Source organism: Acomys russatus, chromosome 12, assembly GCF_903995435.1.
Source record: "Acomys russatus chromosome 12, mAcoRus1.1, whole genome shotgun sequence".
Lineage (NCBI taxonomy): Eukaryota > Metazoa > Chordata > Mammalia > Rodentia > Muridae > Acomys > Acomys russatus.
In genome coordinates this window covers 27629344-27648262 of record NC_067148.1, presented here as the reverse complement: position 1 = coordinate 27648262, position 18919 = coordinate 27629344, and the positions used below count along the sequence as shown (strand labels likewise).

The 18919-nt window shown below is 53.5% G+C and overlaps 1 protein-coding gene across 4 annotated transcripts in view; it reads right to left on the bottom strand.

The window, feature by feature from the left end:
- Tns1 (tensin 1) overlaps positions 1 to 18919 on the bottom strand; it is a 211186-nt gene that overhangs the window by 176539 nt on the left and 15728 nt on the right. Inside the window, exon 1 of one of the 4 annotated variants that reach the window (XM_051154100.1) lies at positions 1608 to 1772. The exons of the other annotated variants lie outside the window; for them this stretch is intronic. Coding sequence (XP_051010057.1) covers positions 1608 to 1640 — 33 coding nt within the window. The 5' untranslated portion in view covers positions 1641 to 1772. Of the gene's footprint in view, positions 1 to 1607; positions 1773 to 18919 lie in introns of those variants that run through there. 4 annotated transcript variants of the gene reach the window in all.

The following is an 18919-nucleotide window of genomic DNA, read 5'->3' as shown; positions in this document are numbered from 1 at the left end:
TGCCTGGTGTCAAGGCCCACGCACCTGGCACCTGCCGTACAGTCGATGTAAACTGACTCCCTGGAAAGTTTCTGGGGCCTCCATCTATCCAGGGCCCTTCTTCCTCCGGTTGGTGCCACCAAGTCTTCTCCCTTCCTGCTTCCAACAAACACCAGGCTGCTTGCCCTATATGTGCCCTCCCTCTGGAGAAATAGACAAAAGGCCAGTGGTGGAGCTGGGACATTACGGGTGAGTGGGAAAGGGTAGAGGGGGAGATGAAAGCTCTGCTGGACTTACAAATAAATGCTTAAGGAAGGCCATCCATATCCGCCTCCATCACCAGCCCCTGTTCCCCACTCAAGGACCTCACTGTGTGCCAGGCACTGCCCAGAAAGTTAAGATGCTCTCTCCTGACAGGCTCTCCAAAAGTTCCTTTTTCTCTACACCCACGGAAATTGAGGTCCAGTGGGTCAAGGCCCCTCTCTCAAAGCCTCCTAGAGAGTCCTCTTGATGTCATCCTTGAGAGTCTAACTGCATCCCTCCTGCAGGACATCCTATCCACCATATCCTCAGCCCAGACATGAACTGGGCCAACACCCCCCACATTACAGGCGGTAGCAGCCCTGCCAACAACTGGAACATCTCCTGTAGGAGACATCCCACAGTACTCAATATGCAGGCAGACATTTCATGGCACCCAGCCCATGGGCCACGTGAGACCCTTCTCCGTAAAGTGCCCCTAGGTGCCTGGTCCCTCCTGTATCTTCTCTCAGCCTCAGCTTGCCCTCAGCTTGCCAGGCCTCCTGAGGACTAACTGCCTAGAATAGAGAGAGGGCAAGAAAGCCACATCTGGACGCCGACGCCTGTCTGAAGCCCCTTCCCCCAGCCAGCCATGGCTCTCAGAAACCTCAGCCAGGGCTGATTTCCTGGCCCTCCTGACCCCTGTGCATACCTCCCACAGCCCTGCAGAGTCCCTCTGAAGATGGGGTCTCCTCTTGCCTGCAACATCAAGTCCTCTCCCATCCCCCTTCCTTGGAGCCTCTGCCCACCACTTCCTCCAGCCTTAAGCCTTCCACCACGTGGTCTCCAGACCTGTATTCAGACCCCTAACCCTGCACCACACCTTCCCAAAGGAGAGCCAGGTAAGACAGGGAAATCTTGGTAAGAATGGGAGACTTTGAAAGAAGGGTCGGGAAGAGGCAAACGTGACAGAAACAGAATTCCAGTCAGCATGGCTCTTTCGGGTTTAAGATTCCAGATGACTTATTCTATGCTCCCCAGCCCCCCATTTCCCATCCCTGGCAAGCACACTGACTCTTCCTCCTCAGGCTCAAGCACTGAGCCACTGAAGGGAGTGCCGATTTCCACCCCACCACTTAGAGGAGCAAAACAGGCTCTAAAAAGAAACAAACTTTCTGGTTCTGCTCACAGTGCCTGCCTGCATCAACGGCCAGCTGAGGAAAAAAGGGAGACTGAGGGACCCATAGCAACAGAGCCCAGGACCATGTAAGGCTCTAATCTATTCCTCTGTACATAGCCCCCTTCATCCCACCTCACCAAGCCCCACAACTAAGGCTCTTAGCTGAAGGATAGCGGTATAACCTCAGACTAAAGCAATGAGAACCTACCCAGAGCATGCAGGACAGGCAAATCCACGTCATCTTCGCAAGATCCTGATCCTGTGGTCAGGCCACGTGGGGGCCTGCCAAGGGCCCCCCTGAGCTTGCAATGCCCACCAAGCAGGCAGAAAGGAGTGGAGAGTCCTAAGCGTCTGGTTCAGTCAGCATCTGGGCCTCCACTCCCCCTCCTCCTACACCCCCCTCCTGCCACTCCTCCTCTTGTCCCAGCCTCCTCTCTCTTCTCTCCACCCAGACTGGCTAGGGGGTAAGAAGCTCAGCTTAGCAGGGGGGCGTGAGAAGAACAGGGCCAAGGGGTGTCTGCCCAAGGCAGGGCTCTATGAAGCTACACCCTCCACAAGCATAGCACCCCTAAAAGCCACAGGGCCCCCCTCCTGCCTCCTCCTGATCTGGTGTCTTACAGCCTGAGATCTGCTCCAAATTGCAGACCAGTGCAGGTACCCCACTCCAGAACCTTCCAGAACATCAGTGGACAGACTAATTTTTATGGCACAGTCTGCACACCCCAGGGCTCCTAGGCTTCTACCCAAGATCCCTGGCCTCGGAACACACACTCACTTGCACACACACACACACAGACCCTGATGCCACGGGCAAGCTCCCCAGAACAGGACAGGCCTTGACATAGGAGAAGCTGGTGATGGGGAGGAAGGCAGGGCCCTGCCCCCAGGCTGTGGATTTCGTCCCAGTTCTTTTTTTTTTTTTTTTTCCTTCAGATTTCTTCCTCCCCTTTCTTTCTTTCCTCCAACATCTGTCCCAGCCCTTCCTGCCCTCTGAAAGGGAACCCGCTGCAGGCTCCTGCTAGAGTCTGTTTTTCTTGACTGTACCCTGGGCCAACATTTGGTTTGCATTTTCCCACTTCCTCCTCCTTCTTCTCCTCCTCCCCTCCTCCTTCTCCACTCCTCCCCCTCCTCTTCCTCCTCCCCTCCACCCCTGAGCCCTGCTCTTCCCACCCTTCCCCATGCAGTATCTTCACCATAGTCCCCCACCCCTGCTCCCGCCTCCCTTCCCCCACAACCCGACCCTCCCTGCTCCCCCAATCTCTGCCCAGGGGGACAAGGAGGCTGCCTGGAAGTCAGTGTTCAGGTCCAAATATGTTCCCATGAAGCCCTGAAGGGAATCCAACAGACTCTGCCCCAGTGGCCCCTCATTGTCTGGATTTAACCCCTCCCCCCCCCCAAAAAAAATGAGCCATTTCTCTCCTGAGCTCTGGCCTGGCTGGACCAAGTGAGGGGTGGATGGAGGCTATGAATAACAACTCTCCAGGGCTGTCCAGGGAGGGACAGAGGCTCAGCCAACGCCCTCTGTGGATGCACAAACAGCAAAAAGCAGTCCAACTTACAAACACACACATAGGCCAAGGACAGGGCCCCACCCGGAGTAGGCACTTGGAGACCATTTGCCTACTCTGAGTCACCCAGCAAGTCCTCTGGCTTGGCCTCTTATGCACACGTATGAGTGTGCTGTGAGTACCCGCACCACGTGGACAAAGGGTTCCATGTCCCCTGCCTCTCTTCGACCTGTCCAGGATCATGGTTTGACAATGCCTATCAATACCACATACAGCACAACCCCAGGGTCATGAGGATCAGTCCAGGCAGTTATGCGGGTTTCCAAGCCAGCCAAGTCATTCACCTAGAAACCCAGGAATGAGAAAGAAGGCCACATTCTCTCTTCACCTAAGAAAAGTCTACCCCATTAGACACTCAGGTTATGCACTACGTAAAGGACTATCGACCATTGCTTGGTAAGTGAGAAAGCCGAGGACACTAAAGTGAGGGATGTAATTCTGGTCCTTCCAGGAGCGAGTGCATGAGTGAGTTAGGGTGGAGAGCCTGAGTCCCTCTGCATCCTTCTCTAGGCCCTTCTGCAGACCAAGGCTGGAAAAGGGGGCTTGCATCTCTTGCCACAATCTCAGTGCCTGCTACATGCCCCAAGGCCAGGTTCTCCACCCCCAACACCTGCCTGTTACAGCCCGGCTGGCAGTGACTCAGAAAGAGCCCTGTGTTTTCCATGTAGTCATAGGGGCCCACAGTCACCCTTACAACCCTCCTCCCCTCCTTTCCTGGCTGGACCATGACAACAGAGATCTCTGAGGGTCCTGAGCCATTGCTCTACCCAGACCCCATCACCAACCCTCCTGGATCCTCTTCTCCCAGGCCCCTGAAGATACTTAAGGGTTCCCTGCCCCTTCCCAGGACCCTTGGCTGCTGTCACAGAAGACTTGCCTCCCAGCTGCTGTCTGAGGAGTTCTGGGAAATCACCTCAGAAACCAGGCCAAAGACACCATCACAGTGACACCAATTTGCCTGACCTCCACACACCTTGAAAGAGTTCTCCCATCTCCTTTCCTGGGGCCAAAGCCACCAAAGGGTCCTCTTACAGGGACCAAACCCCCCTGTCCTTCTTCGCCAAGCTTCTCGGTGACCTCTCCTGTACTTTTTTTTTCTTTTTCTTTTTGCCCTTCACTGTAACAAAGTACTTTCTACTACTTAATACTTATCTCCCTGTTTACTGTTAAATGCCAGCCTTGTTGCTTTCAGCTCTTCAGAGCTGGCTGTGTCCTCCCTGAGCTGGACATGGACGAACTCCTTAGACAAAGATGTGCTGTTTTATCCCTTGAGCCAAGTATACAGATAATGATGAGATGGCTCAGCAAGTCCCGTGAGTTGTCCTCTGACCACTGCCACCACACATACACAGTGGCATTTATGTGTGCGTACACACAGAGAGACACTCGCAATAAACAGACAGATGGACAGATAGATGACAGATAGATAGATAGATAGACAGACAGATAGATAGACAGATAGATAAGATAGATACATCGATACATAGAGTAATTTTAGGGGTTTGAGACAGGGTCTCACTATTGGAGCTCTGACTGGCTTAGAACTCACTATATAGAAAAAGGTCTCGCCTGGTCTACAAAGCAAGTCTAGGACAGCCAAGACTACACAGAGAAACCTTGCCTCAAAATCAAAAAAAAAAAAAAAAGAAAGAGAGAGAGAGAGAGAGAGAAAGTCTCATACTCACAGAGATCTACCTGCCTCTTGCCTCCCCGAGTACTAGGATTAAAGGCATGTGTCATCATGTGAGGTTCAATGTATTTTACAAAAATAAAAATAAAGAGCCTGGCAAGCCTTTAATCTCAGCACTGAGGAGGCAGAGACAGGTGGATCTTTCCAAGTTCAAAGCCAGCCTCGGCTACATAATGAGATAATGAGTTGAGTTGCAGGACAGTCCCAGGTTACCCTGTCCCCCCACCCTCCGTAAAAATAAATAAATAAATAAAAGATAGGTAAGTCGACAAATCAGCTAAGCATCTCCTATGCTCTCCCCAACCCTTTGTTCTCTGCCCCTCACATATTTAGAAACAGCCCTGCCCAAATTTGCAGTATCCACCCAGATTTCCTCCTCCTGCCAGTCACGGTCTCTGATATGAGCTGCAGGTCCTTCTCATCTTGGGAGCCCCATATTGTGCCTGGGGCCTGAATGTGTTACATGCAGCAGACACCAGGTACACACTGGTTAGCTGGCTGGGTTCCCTGTGGGTGACTCCAGGAGCCTACAAGCCCAACCACAACCCTGTGCCACCCTGCCTCCCCCAACAGACAGCTAGGCAGCTGTTACTGGTCTCACTTCAGCTCTCTCTACAACAGCAGGGACCTCATGGCTCCTCCCTCCAGCTCCCCCCCCCGCCCCCCGCCGTGCAGCCAGCTGAAGAAACAGGCTTGGCTGTGGGCTCTGGGCCAGTGGTAGCTTCCAGACACTCTGGGGGGAGGGCCCAGGGGCCCCCAGGAATGAGCCCGGGTCTTAGCCGCCTCCAATCCTCCCCTGCTCCTCAGTTTCCCTGCCTGCAAAATGGCCAGGCTGATAGTCCCGAACGCTCCTTCCCTGCCTTGCTAGAGCTTCCTAGAGTAATCCATTCTTCCCAGCCGTTGGAGCATGTCCCTCAAAAACCTATACTAATGTCTCACCCAATTCTTATTATGGCACTGAGCCACTCTCTGTCCCCACCTGCCACAGAATCTGAAGGTCACAGAGCATCGGGGCTTGTTCTTAGCACCACAGCCAGAAACCAGAAACATTGGTGCCTGAAAGAGGTGGGGAGGCAAGCAGGAATGTGCCTGTGGCACTTGGGCTGTAGCGGGGATGGGGGGTAGGGGTTGGAGGGGCAGTTCATGGCAAACACACACACACACACACACACACACACACAGAGTCCTCAGCTCTTGGGATGGACCTTACTATCAAAGCCCTAAATCTATATTTTTTAGGTAAAAACTGATTATAAAATATGACAAGTGCACATTTTAAAGTGTTCGATATATATATCCTTGGAAGGGCAAATTAAGTATCTCTCAGAATGATCTGACCTCTGGGACACTTCTCACTTCACCCAGGTCCTAGCTGAGCAGATAACTAAATGCACTGTGATCAAAGGCAATGGGGTGATCCCCCAGGTGTCAAGTTAGGACACCTTGGTCCTCGGACTCCCAGATTTCCCAGGTTCGCCTAAGTTTCTCCTAAGCACCCTGCTCAGCAGATACCATAAGGCCAAAGGCAGCTCTCGGCTCTTCCCTGCACTATTCACTCTGTACCCCAAGACTGGACACCCAAAGCCTACCTCTAAGCCGGAAGAGGGTACAAAAGGCTGGAACACCCAGCTATAAATCTCCACAGTGCTCTGCGGCTACATACGCACACCTTCTGCCCTCCAGACTCTGCCATTTGCCCCTAGCCAGGAAAGACTAACACTGACTACCCAGGCATCCTACTAATCCTCACCTTAAAAAGAAACTGGGGCACAGAGAGGTTGAGCAACTTGCTGGAGTCACACAGCCAGAACATGAGTCAGTGGCAACCCCCCCCCCCCCCCAGGGATCTAATCTCTCATCTCCTGGGAACAGAAATTTGCTCTGTTGCCCGAAGAGCACGGCAAGTCAGTCACCCAGGCACAGGGCTCATGTCCCCATGTTACAGTGACTGTTAATTGTTCTCTCCAGTTCTTATTCAAGAGCTAGCAATACAACTACAGGGACGGGGTCAGCTGCCCTGGTTCAGCATGGCACAGGGACACAGAGAAAGAAGAGCTAAGGTAAGTGCCCCCAAGACACGGGTGAGGTTGAGACCCACTGGCTTCCCTCTGGCAGGGAGGAGCTGGGCCATCGTTTCTAACCAGCCATAGCACTTCCACCTCCCATAGGCAGTCTTTGAGGTCTTTGGAGTCCCAGGAGCTCCTTGTGCCACTGTGTGAGCAAGGATTAGAGTGGGTTCCCCAGTCACATCAGCACGTTCTGGCAGGAGACACTAATTCAGAGCACCAGGCCCTTCATCCTGATGTCCACCAGAGGCCCATCATGAACCACTCCAGGCCCTGCCCCCAAAACCCAACACCCCTCTAAGACTAAGATTGCTCCTCTGCACTCCAGAAATCTGAGTGCTCCATGGGAGGTAGAGTCCCAAGCAGGCTGTTTTTCCAGCCTTCATTTCCCCAGCTGGACGCAGGAAGGATCACAGACAGCCCGCACTCCCGTTCCCCCCACCTCCCATCCACCAGCGCCCTGGAAGTGGACAGCGTCTAGGCCCAATCCTGATAATTTTTAATAAGCTTCCTTCCCGGCTCCATGATTTTGATCTCTTTTCCAGCTCTAATTTCCTGCCTGACTCAAAGGCCCTCGAAGGCTGCAAGAGGCAGCTGTGGTTGCCTATCGCCCTCTGTGGCAGCCCCCAGCTCAATCCTGGCCCCAGAGGAGGTAGAGTAGGGTGTGGGTGGCCGGTGGACCCTCTCCTACCCTGCAGATGAGGAAGGGGAATTGCTGGATGGCTGGATCCACTGACCTGGTCCTGGCTGGCCATTTCTCACTGCAGACTGTTCCCAAAGCTGGAAAAACAAAACGGTCTCTGCAACATCCGAACTCAGAGCCTAAGGGATGGTGTCTGGGGCTCTAGCCCTGCGCTCCCCAGAGGCAGTGCCTGCCTCCCAGCCAATCCCCGGGGACAATGCATTTTGATGGAAGATTTCAAAGCATATCTTGGGTGACTGGGGTAGAAGCCTGCTGGCACCTTTCCTCACTGCGGAATGGCAGCGAGGGAAACTGAGGTACTAAGCAAGGCAGCACCTGTATTAAGGAGCTAGAAATTCCCGGCGAGTGGCAGAAAGGACAGGATGATTACCAATATCTTTCCACACCTGAAGGAGGCAAGAAGAAGGCCAAGACAAAAACATCCTTAATTTGGGTTGAGTCCCCTTCAATAGAGTGAGCATATTATTGAACACCCTATATTAATTACCTCATATTCTACACAGCAATCTAATAATGCAGGTCTTTTTTTATAATTTCCATTCTACACATAGGAAAACTAGTACAGGCAGCTGTCATTACCCAGATAATCAGCTACTAGGTGAGAATGCCAGAATTCAAAGTCAGGCAGGCCAGCTCCATCCCTGACTCTCTTAATCACAATGGTCTAGTGTGCCCACCCTTCTGGAGCTGCACTAAGTGGGGAGTGGAACAAAACACCATAGCCCTCTGCCTCTGGAAGCAGTTCCCTCATTAGAAGCTCCTGGGGCAATAGCCATGCTGTTGGGGACTGCCCCCTGCCCCTCCAGGGGCTAAGTCAAGACTCCTGTCCATATTTCCAGGTCTTTACTCTAGCCATGGTCCACGTAAACTATTCTGACGGCATCACCCCGGGTTTTTCTAGAGGAATCCTAGAGAGATGAGCACTCAGCTAGGACACCCCCCACCACCACTCTCAGTACAAGTGCCACCTCACCGCCACCCCCTAACACCCACCTGCTGATCCCTTCCTGAGGCTCATTCTCTTCTTACCCAAGTCCGAGTCCCCTCTCCCCTTCCCAATAGGCAGAAAGTCTTTCCAGAACCCCACTAGAAGCCACTCCCTTTGCATCTCACTCATCTTCCTGCATTATATCAAAGGACTCTGAGATGGGGGAAGTGGGAGGGGGGATTTCCAGGAAAAGGCTTCTCTTCCTACAGAAATTTAAAAACAAAACAAACAAACAAAAAACCAAAACACCAAAAACAGTCCCTTGTCCCCTAATTTCCAGAACTATCCATCAGGCTTGTAATGCTGAGCATTTGCACTGTGAAGTGACAACTACTCCCCCTCCTGGATCGGCCAGCGTGGGCTAGGGACTCCCCAGGATTCCCTGCAATGACGAGAGCCAAGCTGACAAGGAAGTGAGAGGTAATCCATCAAACAGGGAAAGGAGGAGTCGGCTAGAGGGCTGGAAGGGGCCAGGTGTCGCGTTACCTGGCTGCGAAGGCAGAGGCGCAGAGGCAGGAGGCAAGAAAAGAGGTACTTGCCCCAGCGGATCACGCAGGAAAAGCACCAGCTCAGCCGAGTCATGTTGCCAGGGAACGTGGGTGCCCAGGGCTCGCGGGTAGCGAGAGGAGGACCTTGGCGCAGGTTGGAAACTGAGGGGCAAAAAATCAGCACCCTGCGCCGGACATCTCCCGGGGCTTTGGTCCCCGGGGAGCAGCTAGGGTATCCTGCCCCCTCTAGCGGGAGGAGCCGGGCAGCAGACCCTCGGCGCGGCGCCAGCCTAGCTCTATCTCCTCCGAACCCCTTTGGGCAGCTGCAAGGCGCTTCCACCCCGGGAGCCTTCCTTGGCCGCTCCCTCTCTCCTCCCTCCGCGGCGACGTGCCAGCCTCCAGCTTCTACCACCGGCTTCCCGGGCGCTACACCCCGGCAACTTCTGAGGCGGTGGGGACCCGGCAGAGGCGGTGCCAGGCGCAGGGCGGCCGCCTGCGGGAAGGAGCGACAGCAGCATTGTGCTCGTGCTGCAGTGAATGTGTGAGTGTAAGTGTGTGTGCGCGCACGTGGATTCCCTCCAGGCCTCCCTCCGAGTCACAGATTGCTCCCTAGAGCATAATGTGATTAACTTAAACGGAGGCCACCAGCTTCCAAAGCCCAACAGAAACCTGCAGGCGCAAGGCATACACATGGGGACATATCAACTTAGACACCCTCTGACTCTGGCCACACCCCTACTCATCCCTTTCCAGCCCACTCCAGGAGTGAGGGCGCCCAGAGTCCAAAGCACCCCAACAGGTTGGAAAAGACCACGCCTCCCTTCTGCTGGGATGTAGTGCGCTCCTCTCAGCGCTTTCACTCTGCCCTGCCTAGTGCCACTCACATCTCTGCCTCTGCAGGACTCTGGGGTTGTAGATGGGGTGGCTTTTGGGAATAGTGTTTGGGGTCATCACACTAGGACACTGGAATTAGAAAAGGAAAAGAAAAGAAGACAGACACTGGGCTCTGGAGAAACAGGCAGACAAAGGCTCAGGGAGGCAGGAAGGGACCCACATGCAGAGTGGGGGAGTGGCAGCAACCAGCGCTGAATTTCGCCGGAGTCTGTTGCTGCCGAGAAGCTTAGAGGGCAGCGGGCCAGGACCGAAGAGAAGGGGGTGGGCGCTGCGGCTGCTTCCACAGCAACTGGGCACTGAGGCCCCCACAGACCCTGGCCCCATTCCCACTGCCGCAATCCCGAGGCCTGGGCTTTCCCTCAACCCCCATTTCAAAGCCAGATTTCCTGGGGATGTGTTCCCCTGTCCCCTCACTTCCACGGTCTTTTTCAACTGCCGCTAAGGCCTGAGAGAGTCTTGCCAGCTGCTCCTGCCCACCCACCCACCCTCGACTCTCCAAATGCAGAGGCTTTCTTAAGCCCACCTCTGCACCAGCAGCACCCCAACCCTATCCCGCCCACACATTTTCCCTGAACCCTAGAGACAACACAGGGGGCCAGGTGGGAAGAATAGCAAAAGGCCTGCCAGAGAGATGAGGTAGCGCCTCCTGTGCAGATAGAGACAGGGACAGAGGACAGACAGACATAAAGACAGCTTCTCAATCCTAACCATTGCGAAGCAAGGGGGGGGGGGCATGATGAAACTTCAAGTTGAAAACTGGAGGAACTTCAGGGAGCTAGGTGGCAGAAGGTGGTCTGACTCCATTCATGCGAGCCCATACCCAGGAAGTGGGCTATCCCCCACCCCCCACCTCCAGTGAAGTCCCTGGCAAGGCTCAGTCCTGTTCCAGGCCTGAGGCGAACCTTCACCCTCTACAACCTCCCCACCTTGGGGCCACAGGAAACAGATAGAGAGTGGAGGAAAACGACTTTAATCCATACCATGTGGGGTGACGCTTAATTGAAAGGGATCACTCTTTGAGCTTTTAAAGATGGGAGGATAGAATTGGCTGACATGAGGCCTCGCCTAGCTGCAGGGAGGAGCACAAGGTAGCTTTTTCTTCAAAGGATAGTCAGTATCATAGACACTCTAGAGAGCTGGAAGAGAGAAGGGCTAGTGGGCAGGAAAGGAAGGAAGTAAGACTCGGTCTTCTGCAGCCTGCAACCCTGCTAGACAAAGCTCTCCACTCCTAGCCCCTGACCAGTGTGAGGCGCCTTTGGCCAAGGACCCTCCTCAGAGCGAGGAAAGGGTTTGTGACACCCAGGACAGGAAGCCAGGCATGCCTGGAGAGTCCGAACACCACACTCTTAGCTCATGAAAGTCAAGGGAATTCTCTGCACAGCCCCTGCTCTAATTCTACCCGAGTCCCTGCAGAATCTCTACTCCCTCTCAAAGCCATCCCATAACCTCCTGGAAGGTCCTACGAGGGACCTTCTTTACTTCTCTTCCTTCAAAATTCCACAGGGGGCGGCGCTGTAGACATGGCTTAGAGCAGGGGCTGCTCTCTTCCAAAAGTTCTGAGTTCAATTCCCAGCAACCACATGGTGGCTCACAACGATCTACAATGAGATCTGGTGCCCTCTTCTGGCATGCAGGTGTACATGCAGGCAGAACATTGTATATATAGTGAATAAATAAATTAAAAACAAAACAAAACAAAATTCCACAGAGGAAGAGTAAGGATGTGTTTCCAAGTCCCAAGAGCTCTCGCCAGTCTTGTCCGTGTTGTCTGAGACAGGGTTTCACTATATAACCTTGCCTGACTTGAAACTCTCCACATAGACCAGGCTGGCCTTGAACCCATTTAGCTCTGCCTGCCTGTGCCTCCCAAGTGCTGACATCACAGGCTTAAGCCACCGTGCCCCCCCCTTCGCCTTCCAGTCTTGATCCTCTTTCCCCCTCAAGACACTTGGGGTTATCAGCGACTCCAGCCAGCTCAAAGCAGCTTCTTGGTCCTCATTGCCAGCTCTGCTTCCAGGCTTCTGAGCCTCAGGTACAAAGATACATGGTTCCCCAGTCATGGATCAGATGCAGACGCAGAGGCCCAAGAATTAGAAGTGAAATATTCTGTAAGAGGAGGATCAGGTGAGTCAGATAGAGAGCTTCACTCACTAGCAGACATGACATAAAGACTTCTCTCCTGCCTCGATGTGGGGGCCCAACAGTTTCTCACTGCCGCCTCCCTAGTGACACTTTGGTTAGATTTATTTATTGTGTTTGTTTGTTTAGGGAGCATACACATGTCATTGCATGCATGTGGCGGTCAAAGTTCAACTTGCAGAAGCCAAGCCTCTCCTTCTACCCAGCGGGTCCTGTGACTTGAATTCAGACTGTCAGGTCTGGAGGCAAGTGCTTACATCCATCGAGCCATTTCACCAGTTCCCCCCCTCCCCCTGCCCCCCCCCCCCCCCCGTAACATTCACTGATCCCCATTCAGTGAATGACTGACGGCTCCTTGTCTCCCTGTCCATAAGGCATGACCTTCTCCAGGCTTCTGTAGACCTAGGGGTCTGACTTCCGGCCCTGATACCCTGGCTCTTCCTCTCCTCCCACCCTGCTAGACTTCAGACAGGCACAGGATAGGAAGCTGTGCCACGGGTCCATCAGGGCTGGAAAGAATAGGAATTTCTTCCTCCGCTGACATCAGTTGCTTGCATAAGCTCCTGCTACCTCACACTCCTTGTACTGTGATGGGATGTGTCCCCTCATGATGGCTGTGTCAGCCAAAATAAATACATCTTCTCACAAGTTGATTTTATCGGGTATTTTTAAGACAAATGTTATCTATTTATTTTGTCTTTTTTCTTTTCTTTTCCGTGTGTGTGTGCGTGCGTGTGCACGCGTGTGGGCGCGCGCGCCCAAATAGCCACAGAGGCCAGAAAATCACATCAGATCACCTGGCTCACAGGTAGGCGAGAGCTACCTGAGTGCTGGGAACTTGAACTGGACGCAGCTCTCAATCCACAGCAAGATGGGGTGGAGGCCGGCTGTCATCTACCCGCCCCCACACACCTACAGATTCTTGGGTCAGGGCCAGGGAGGTCCCCTTTTCCCACAGCGAATCAAGGGAAGAAGGAAAGAGTTCCCAGAGGGGCCAGGGCAGGTGTCAGGAAACAAGAGAGCAGGTCACAGCCCAGCTGTGCCCAGGGGACAACCGTGGGAGGAAGGTCTACCTGGCAGCATAGCACAGAGTCGCCTCTGTGTTGGGCTGGAAGGGCTGCGGTGCCCCCGGGTTGGTTTTGTCTTCCAGGACAAAGGTGCCCCCTGTTCAAGGAGAATTCCCTGAGCATTTGATCTCAGGCTCCAAGTCTCACTTTCACACCTAGAGAGAGGGAGAGAGATGTGCAGGCATGGCCCCCTGGGGACCTCCCAACTCTTCCCCATAATGGGCTTGGCTCCAACATTCCCCTTGCTTTCTTCAGCCACCACCAACTCACAACCAAAGCTAGCTTCCCTGCCCTCTCTTGAGATGCCCCTGTGGCCTCAGGGGGTTTGCAGTCAAATGCCCCCCTCTCAGGTGGGGCTCCTGGCCCATTGGCTCCCACACCAGCCATGGGTCTCCTCTACTGTACCACCCAACCAGACCCAAGGCATAGAACTCACACCCAGCCCCAGTACGCTCTGCCTACCACACAACAGAAATTCCTACAGAGTAGGCCTGATGTACATGAGCTCCAGGGACAACAGCTCCAGGCGGCCTTGTCTACCCAGCCTGCCGGGGTCCTTCCATTCCCTCCAGCCCTTCTGTGGGCACTGATAGCTCATTTCCTCAGAGTACTTGGCCCCATTCTTTGTTGGTATATCTGCTTGCTTCTTCACAGTCTCCCCTTCTTCTCCACCACAAGGCCAGTCCTAAAGGACACCGTCAGTCACTCCTAGGTGTACCCTAGCAGGGGATCTAACATGTGTGTGTGGGGGGGGTCTAGCATGAGGGCCATAAACATGAGCTACTTGGCTAAGTTCACTGTTTGACTGCAAGAGGTAGAGAGAGAAAAAAAAGAGGAGAGAGGGAAGGATGAAAGGAGTGACATCCCTTCCAGTTTCCAGATGCTGGCCAGTGGTGACTGTCATTTTGAGAGTTCTATTGTCACTGCAGCTAGGCCAATAAGGTCTTTGTGTCTCCATCCCACCCACCCTGACAAGAGACACCACGCTCCCTCTCCCACATCCACTCGCACTTAGAAAAGTCCCATCCTTTTCCTGCCCCTGCTCTTCACAGGACCCTGAGGCCCTGAATGGTACAGTGATTGGCTGTATGCTGCCACCAGCAAGTGGCAGCATCAGAGCTGGCTGAGCTGGCCCCTGTTGCTGGTCCATCGCTTTCCCATAGTCAGAGGGAAGGAGGCAATGAGGACAATGCCTATCCTCCTAGGGGTGTCCCTTCACCACTGCTAACCTAGGTCTCTGATCTTCCACAGCCAGGAAGTTCCTCCTGATATCTAACTTCTAGTCTCCTCCCCCCCTCTCGAATTCCAAACTGTTTCCTTGAGTCTGCCTTCCTGGGGGGAGAAATAGCTTGGTCACCCTCTTCTACACAATAAATGCCTTCAGACACCAGCAGCACGTTGTTCAAGCCCCCTCCCCTCCCCACCCCCACCACTCTCTCTCTTCTCTGGACTGAGAATCCTGGTCCTCTGGGCCCCTTTCCAAATGATTTCCATCACCGCTCAGCCGCCTAGGACATGATTAACGGGGGTGGGGGTGGGGGAGGGTGGGGTGCGGGGGGAGGAGTGGGGGACAGGCTCGAACAAGCTATTGATCCACTAGAGACCCCCAGAGTGGGAAAGGAAGGGCAAGGGCTCTGAGGTCATCCTGGTCATATGTTCACCCTGGGAGTGTTCTTTTGCAGGGCCCAGAATGAAGACTGCAGGGCCTGGGAGCTTGGCTGCTGGTTTGGTGCCCAGGCTTCCACAATAAGATTACAGCAGGGAAGGTCTAATTGATTCTGATGGAGCTGAGAAAGGAGGGGGAATGGATGGAGAGCATGAAGGAGTGCAAGGAAGGATGGTAGTGGGAGGGGATCTGCAGACCCAGTCTGGGAAACCCCTTTGCATCAGCACTAGCTAATACAATTACGGTCCACCCAGCCCCCACCTCCACAGCACTGCCACCACCTCCCCCACCCCCACCTCCACCCTCTCCTTGGGAAGCCAGCCACTACCAGCTTCACCTCAACTCTACAGAGGGGGCAGAAAGCTGTCCTAAAGCCTCAAGACTAGAACCCAGATGAGAAAGAAAGGCGGAGACAAAGACAGTCCCCTGAGGGAAAGATGGGACGCAGCTGCAGCCGGAGGTAGGAAGGTACCGATAGATAGGTTCTGTGCACCCTTCCTTACCCACGTCACTTCACTGGGCCTCTTTCTTAACCCCATTTCAGAGCAGTGTTTCTGTGGTATGACAAGGGGGACCCGAAGGCGGATCCCATGACTTTCCCCACTTCTTCCTCTGCCTCAGCCTGAAACCTACAGATGACTGAGAACATAAGCAGATGCCAGGTCACTGGGATAGACCCCCCCTTTAGGACAGAGGTCAGGAAGAAGGAAAGGCCCTCCGAGAGAAAACTCCAAGCTGGCAGAGGGAGGGGGCTAAACAGAACCTCAACACCACAGCTGGGAGATGGCACTTGGTACAGCCAGCCACCCAAGGACACTGGATTGAGAAACAAGCCAGACAGACCTGGCCTCATCCACCCACTGCAGAAGCAGAAGGCCTTGACAAGCTTGCTTCCCCAGGCCCAGCCACAGGACACGAGTTGCTGCAGCGGGAGTCCAAGCTCAGGTCTCTGGATGGCTACAGCCACCGTGGTCGGTCAGGAGTCAGGTCTCCAGGACCAGGGGCCTTAGAAGGACCCAAGACAGGACCAGAACAGCCTCCCAGATGATGCGACAGTGTCGAAAGCCCACCTAGACGTGAGTCCTTCCCCACTCCACAGATGCAAGAGACATGGCACCCAGGTACCACAGCAGGTTCTAAGACTGCCATACCCTTCCAAGTCAGAGTGAGGTATTCTCTCTGTGGTCTGTAGACTTCCTTCCTTCCTCTCCCCTAATCTGAGTGGTACAAGTTGGATTCCTTCTTACCCTGACCCCAAAATTCCCAATCCTACTCCATGATCCCTTGAGCTCAGTTTCTGCCACATTTTTGTTCTTGCTCTGTGTGTAGCTTCAGGGCAGAGCACGTGCATTCAGGCTCAAAGCAGACCAGAGAGGAGAAGACCCAATCTGAGCCCCATCCCCTCTGGGAGCCTCAGAGTGGAATGGGCAGCATCTCCCTTGTTCCCTCTCATCTTCCAAAGAGATGGACCCAAATAAAAAAGCTACAAAATCCTGGCCCTGGAACCCAAGAGGCACATGACCTTGAGGATACTGTATCCTTATCCTGAGCCACCATTAACATCTTCTGAAGAACGCAGACAACAGGCTGACATCCTAGAGAGGAACAAGGAGTGAATTAAACGTAGAAATGCCTATACCAGCAAGGCACATACACCAAGACACCCATGGGTGCATGGACAAGTATCTTAAGAACCGGCATTGATTGGAGAAGATGCCCTGGGCCTGTGCCCCGTAGCCCTTTCTAGTCTGCCAGCTGCACACTGACCACGCCATCCACCAGACAGCACTCCAGCCAGGGCCCTCCACCGGAGCACAGTGTCTGGAACACGCAGTTCATAGCCCAAGCCAGGCATGAACACTTCGGGAGGGGAGCCAGGTGTCCCAAGAGGACACCAAAATAGTGCCGGTCAGGGATGGGAAGTGGGCCAAAGAAGAGGTAAGATGAACGTGCATGAAGAGGTTTAGGTCCAAGAAGAGAGGGGAGGGGGTTAGCAGGGACAAGAGGCTGCCTCTCGATCAGAGAACACAGGAATGGAAGCCTAGAAATGAATTCCTGGGACCCCACCCCCCACCATAATTGAAGTTGAACAGGAGGAAATGGGCTAGGGCTGAAGCAGAAAACCCTTAAGTGTGACAGCAGGAAGCACCTCCAATGAGCCATCCTACTTCCATTCTCAATGCTCCTCTTTTAAAGCCCCCTTTAAAACAAAACAAAAACAGTCTTCCATTTTCAGCGCAAAACATCTCATAAATTCCTCTTCATCTTTTCAGGAAGCCCCTGTACCCAGACTCTCCATTCTCACTCAATGCCATACCCTAAGAATCATCTGGCAAAACCCAGAACTCACATCTACCATTCACAGGTCTGCTCTGACCTCCCCACGCCCCAGCCCCAGCCCCAGCCCCAGCCCCACCCCCAGGGGAATAAGGCCACTTTCCAACTGGACAGCTGCTCCCATCCAACTCATCCCCAGCTGGACTGCACCTGGGCCCTCCCACCTAGCTCTGTGTTGCTCTAGATTTCCTTCCCTAGGATTTCTGCCTGTGGGAGGTAGAGTAAGGGTGCTGCACAGGCTGAGGCTGTGGGTGTGAAAGTAAGGAGGAACTGTAGCCACCGGGGACATGGAGGAACAGGACTGCTTTTTCCATGCTAGAAGGAAGAGCTGAGGACAAGGAAAAAAGAGGACAGAGGGTCTATCCCTCATGGGCCTTGGATTAGAAAAGCTATGCTTGGCCCACCAGGTAGGGCAGTGTCGCAAGGATTTCTCCTAGAAATGGAAAAGTGGAGAGACTACAGGAACTGTCTGACCATATTGGACCCCAAACGACAGTGATGATATCCTCCTGCCTTTACTTTCCCCCCTAAAACTCTACTTCTACAATAGGCTTGTCCCTGGTCCCCAGTAAAAAACAAACAAACAAACAAAACCTAGCCTTCTAAGGAGGGTGGCTCCTAGTGAGAAGAACAAGGCTGGGGGGGTGGGGGGTGAGGTATGGGCGTCCATTATCACGTTTGTGCAGTCTGGCTGCTTCATGGCCCTCCTCAGACCGGTAGTCCACTCTTTGTTCATAGCTCCAGCAGTGTGTGCACTGTGTTGTTCCACTCCCTACTCACCACCCATGAATGGCCTCAAGGCTGCACCACAAAAATAAATAAATAAATATTAAAAAAATAAACCTGATTGAGGAAAGAACGGGGGAGACATGAACAAAGCCAGAGAAGTGATCTTCCAGCCAGCCTCACCCTCAAGCCAGCTTCTCTCCTGCAGGTATCGCCAGGCTCATCTTCCCTCACCCTGATAGGAAAAGGCTAAGGGTGCTTTCTTCAGAGCCCACTCCTGCCTCCTGACACCCACCCCCTCAGCACTTGGTAAATATTTTCATTGTCACCCCTGACAACAGTGTCAAACATGGGGGAGCTGGAGAGATATGGGTGAGCGGAAACTGTAAGCCCGGGGCATTGGTGATCCCAAGCACGGTAAGGAGCGGCTGGCCTCCCACTATGTCCCCCATAAGGCTCAGGACTGATGGGCGCAGAAACCTTGGCAACAGAGATGAATGTCAACCTGAAACATTGAGGAAGCCATCATGGTCCAGATCTAAGCGACTGTCTAAAGAAGAGTGAGATGGTGCCAGGTCTGGGGACATGAGTCGGGCACTGAAAGGCAAGTGTGTGTTCGTTCACTGCTCTGGGTGGCAACAAAATGGGGTATTCTCTGGGGATTCAATAAGCCCAAATGTAGACACCCAGTGACACTGACAGGAGGTTGCCTGTGAAGACAACTCAGCCTCGTAGCGGGATGCAATGGATCCTCCTTTTTGTGCTCCTAATTTAAACAACTGAACAGAAAACTGGGCTCCACGCATCTGAGAAGAGCTTTCGGGATAAGCCACGAAGAACCACAGCCACCTGGAGGAAGCAGTGTAAAGAGAAGAAAGGCTAAAAGGTGGTCACAGTACCCTCAGGGGGAGGAAAGAAGAAATCACCATAGAACAAGAACAGGATGCTATTAAATAAGAAGAGCCCTTGGACAGGACATTCTCCACTGTTGAGTGGAAAGTGGGGTATGACTTTCACACGTACTCTGGTGCCTCATATTTGACCATGTCCCCTGGATGGGGAGACCTGGTGGCAATCAGAGGAAGGATAGCAGGCTACCAAGAAGAGACTTGATACCCTATGAGCATATACAGGGGGGGGAAGTCCCCCTCAGTCACAGTCATAGGGGAGGGGAGTAAGGGGAAAATG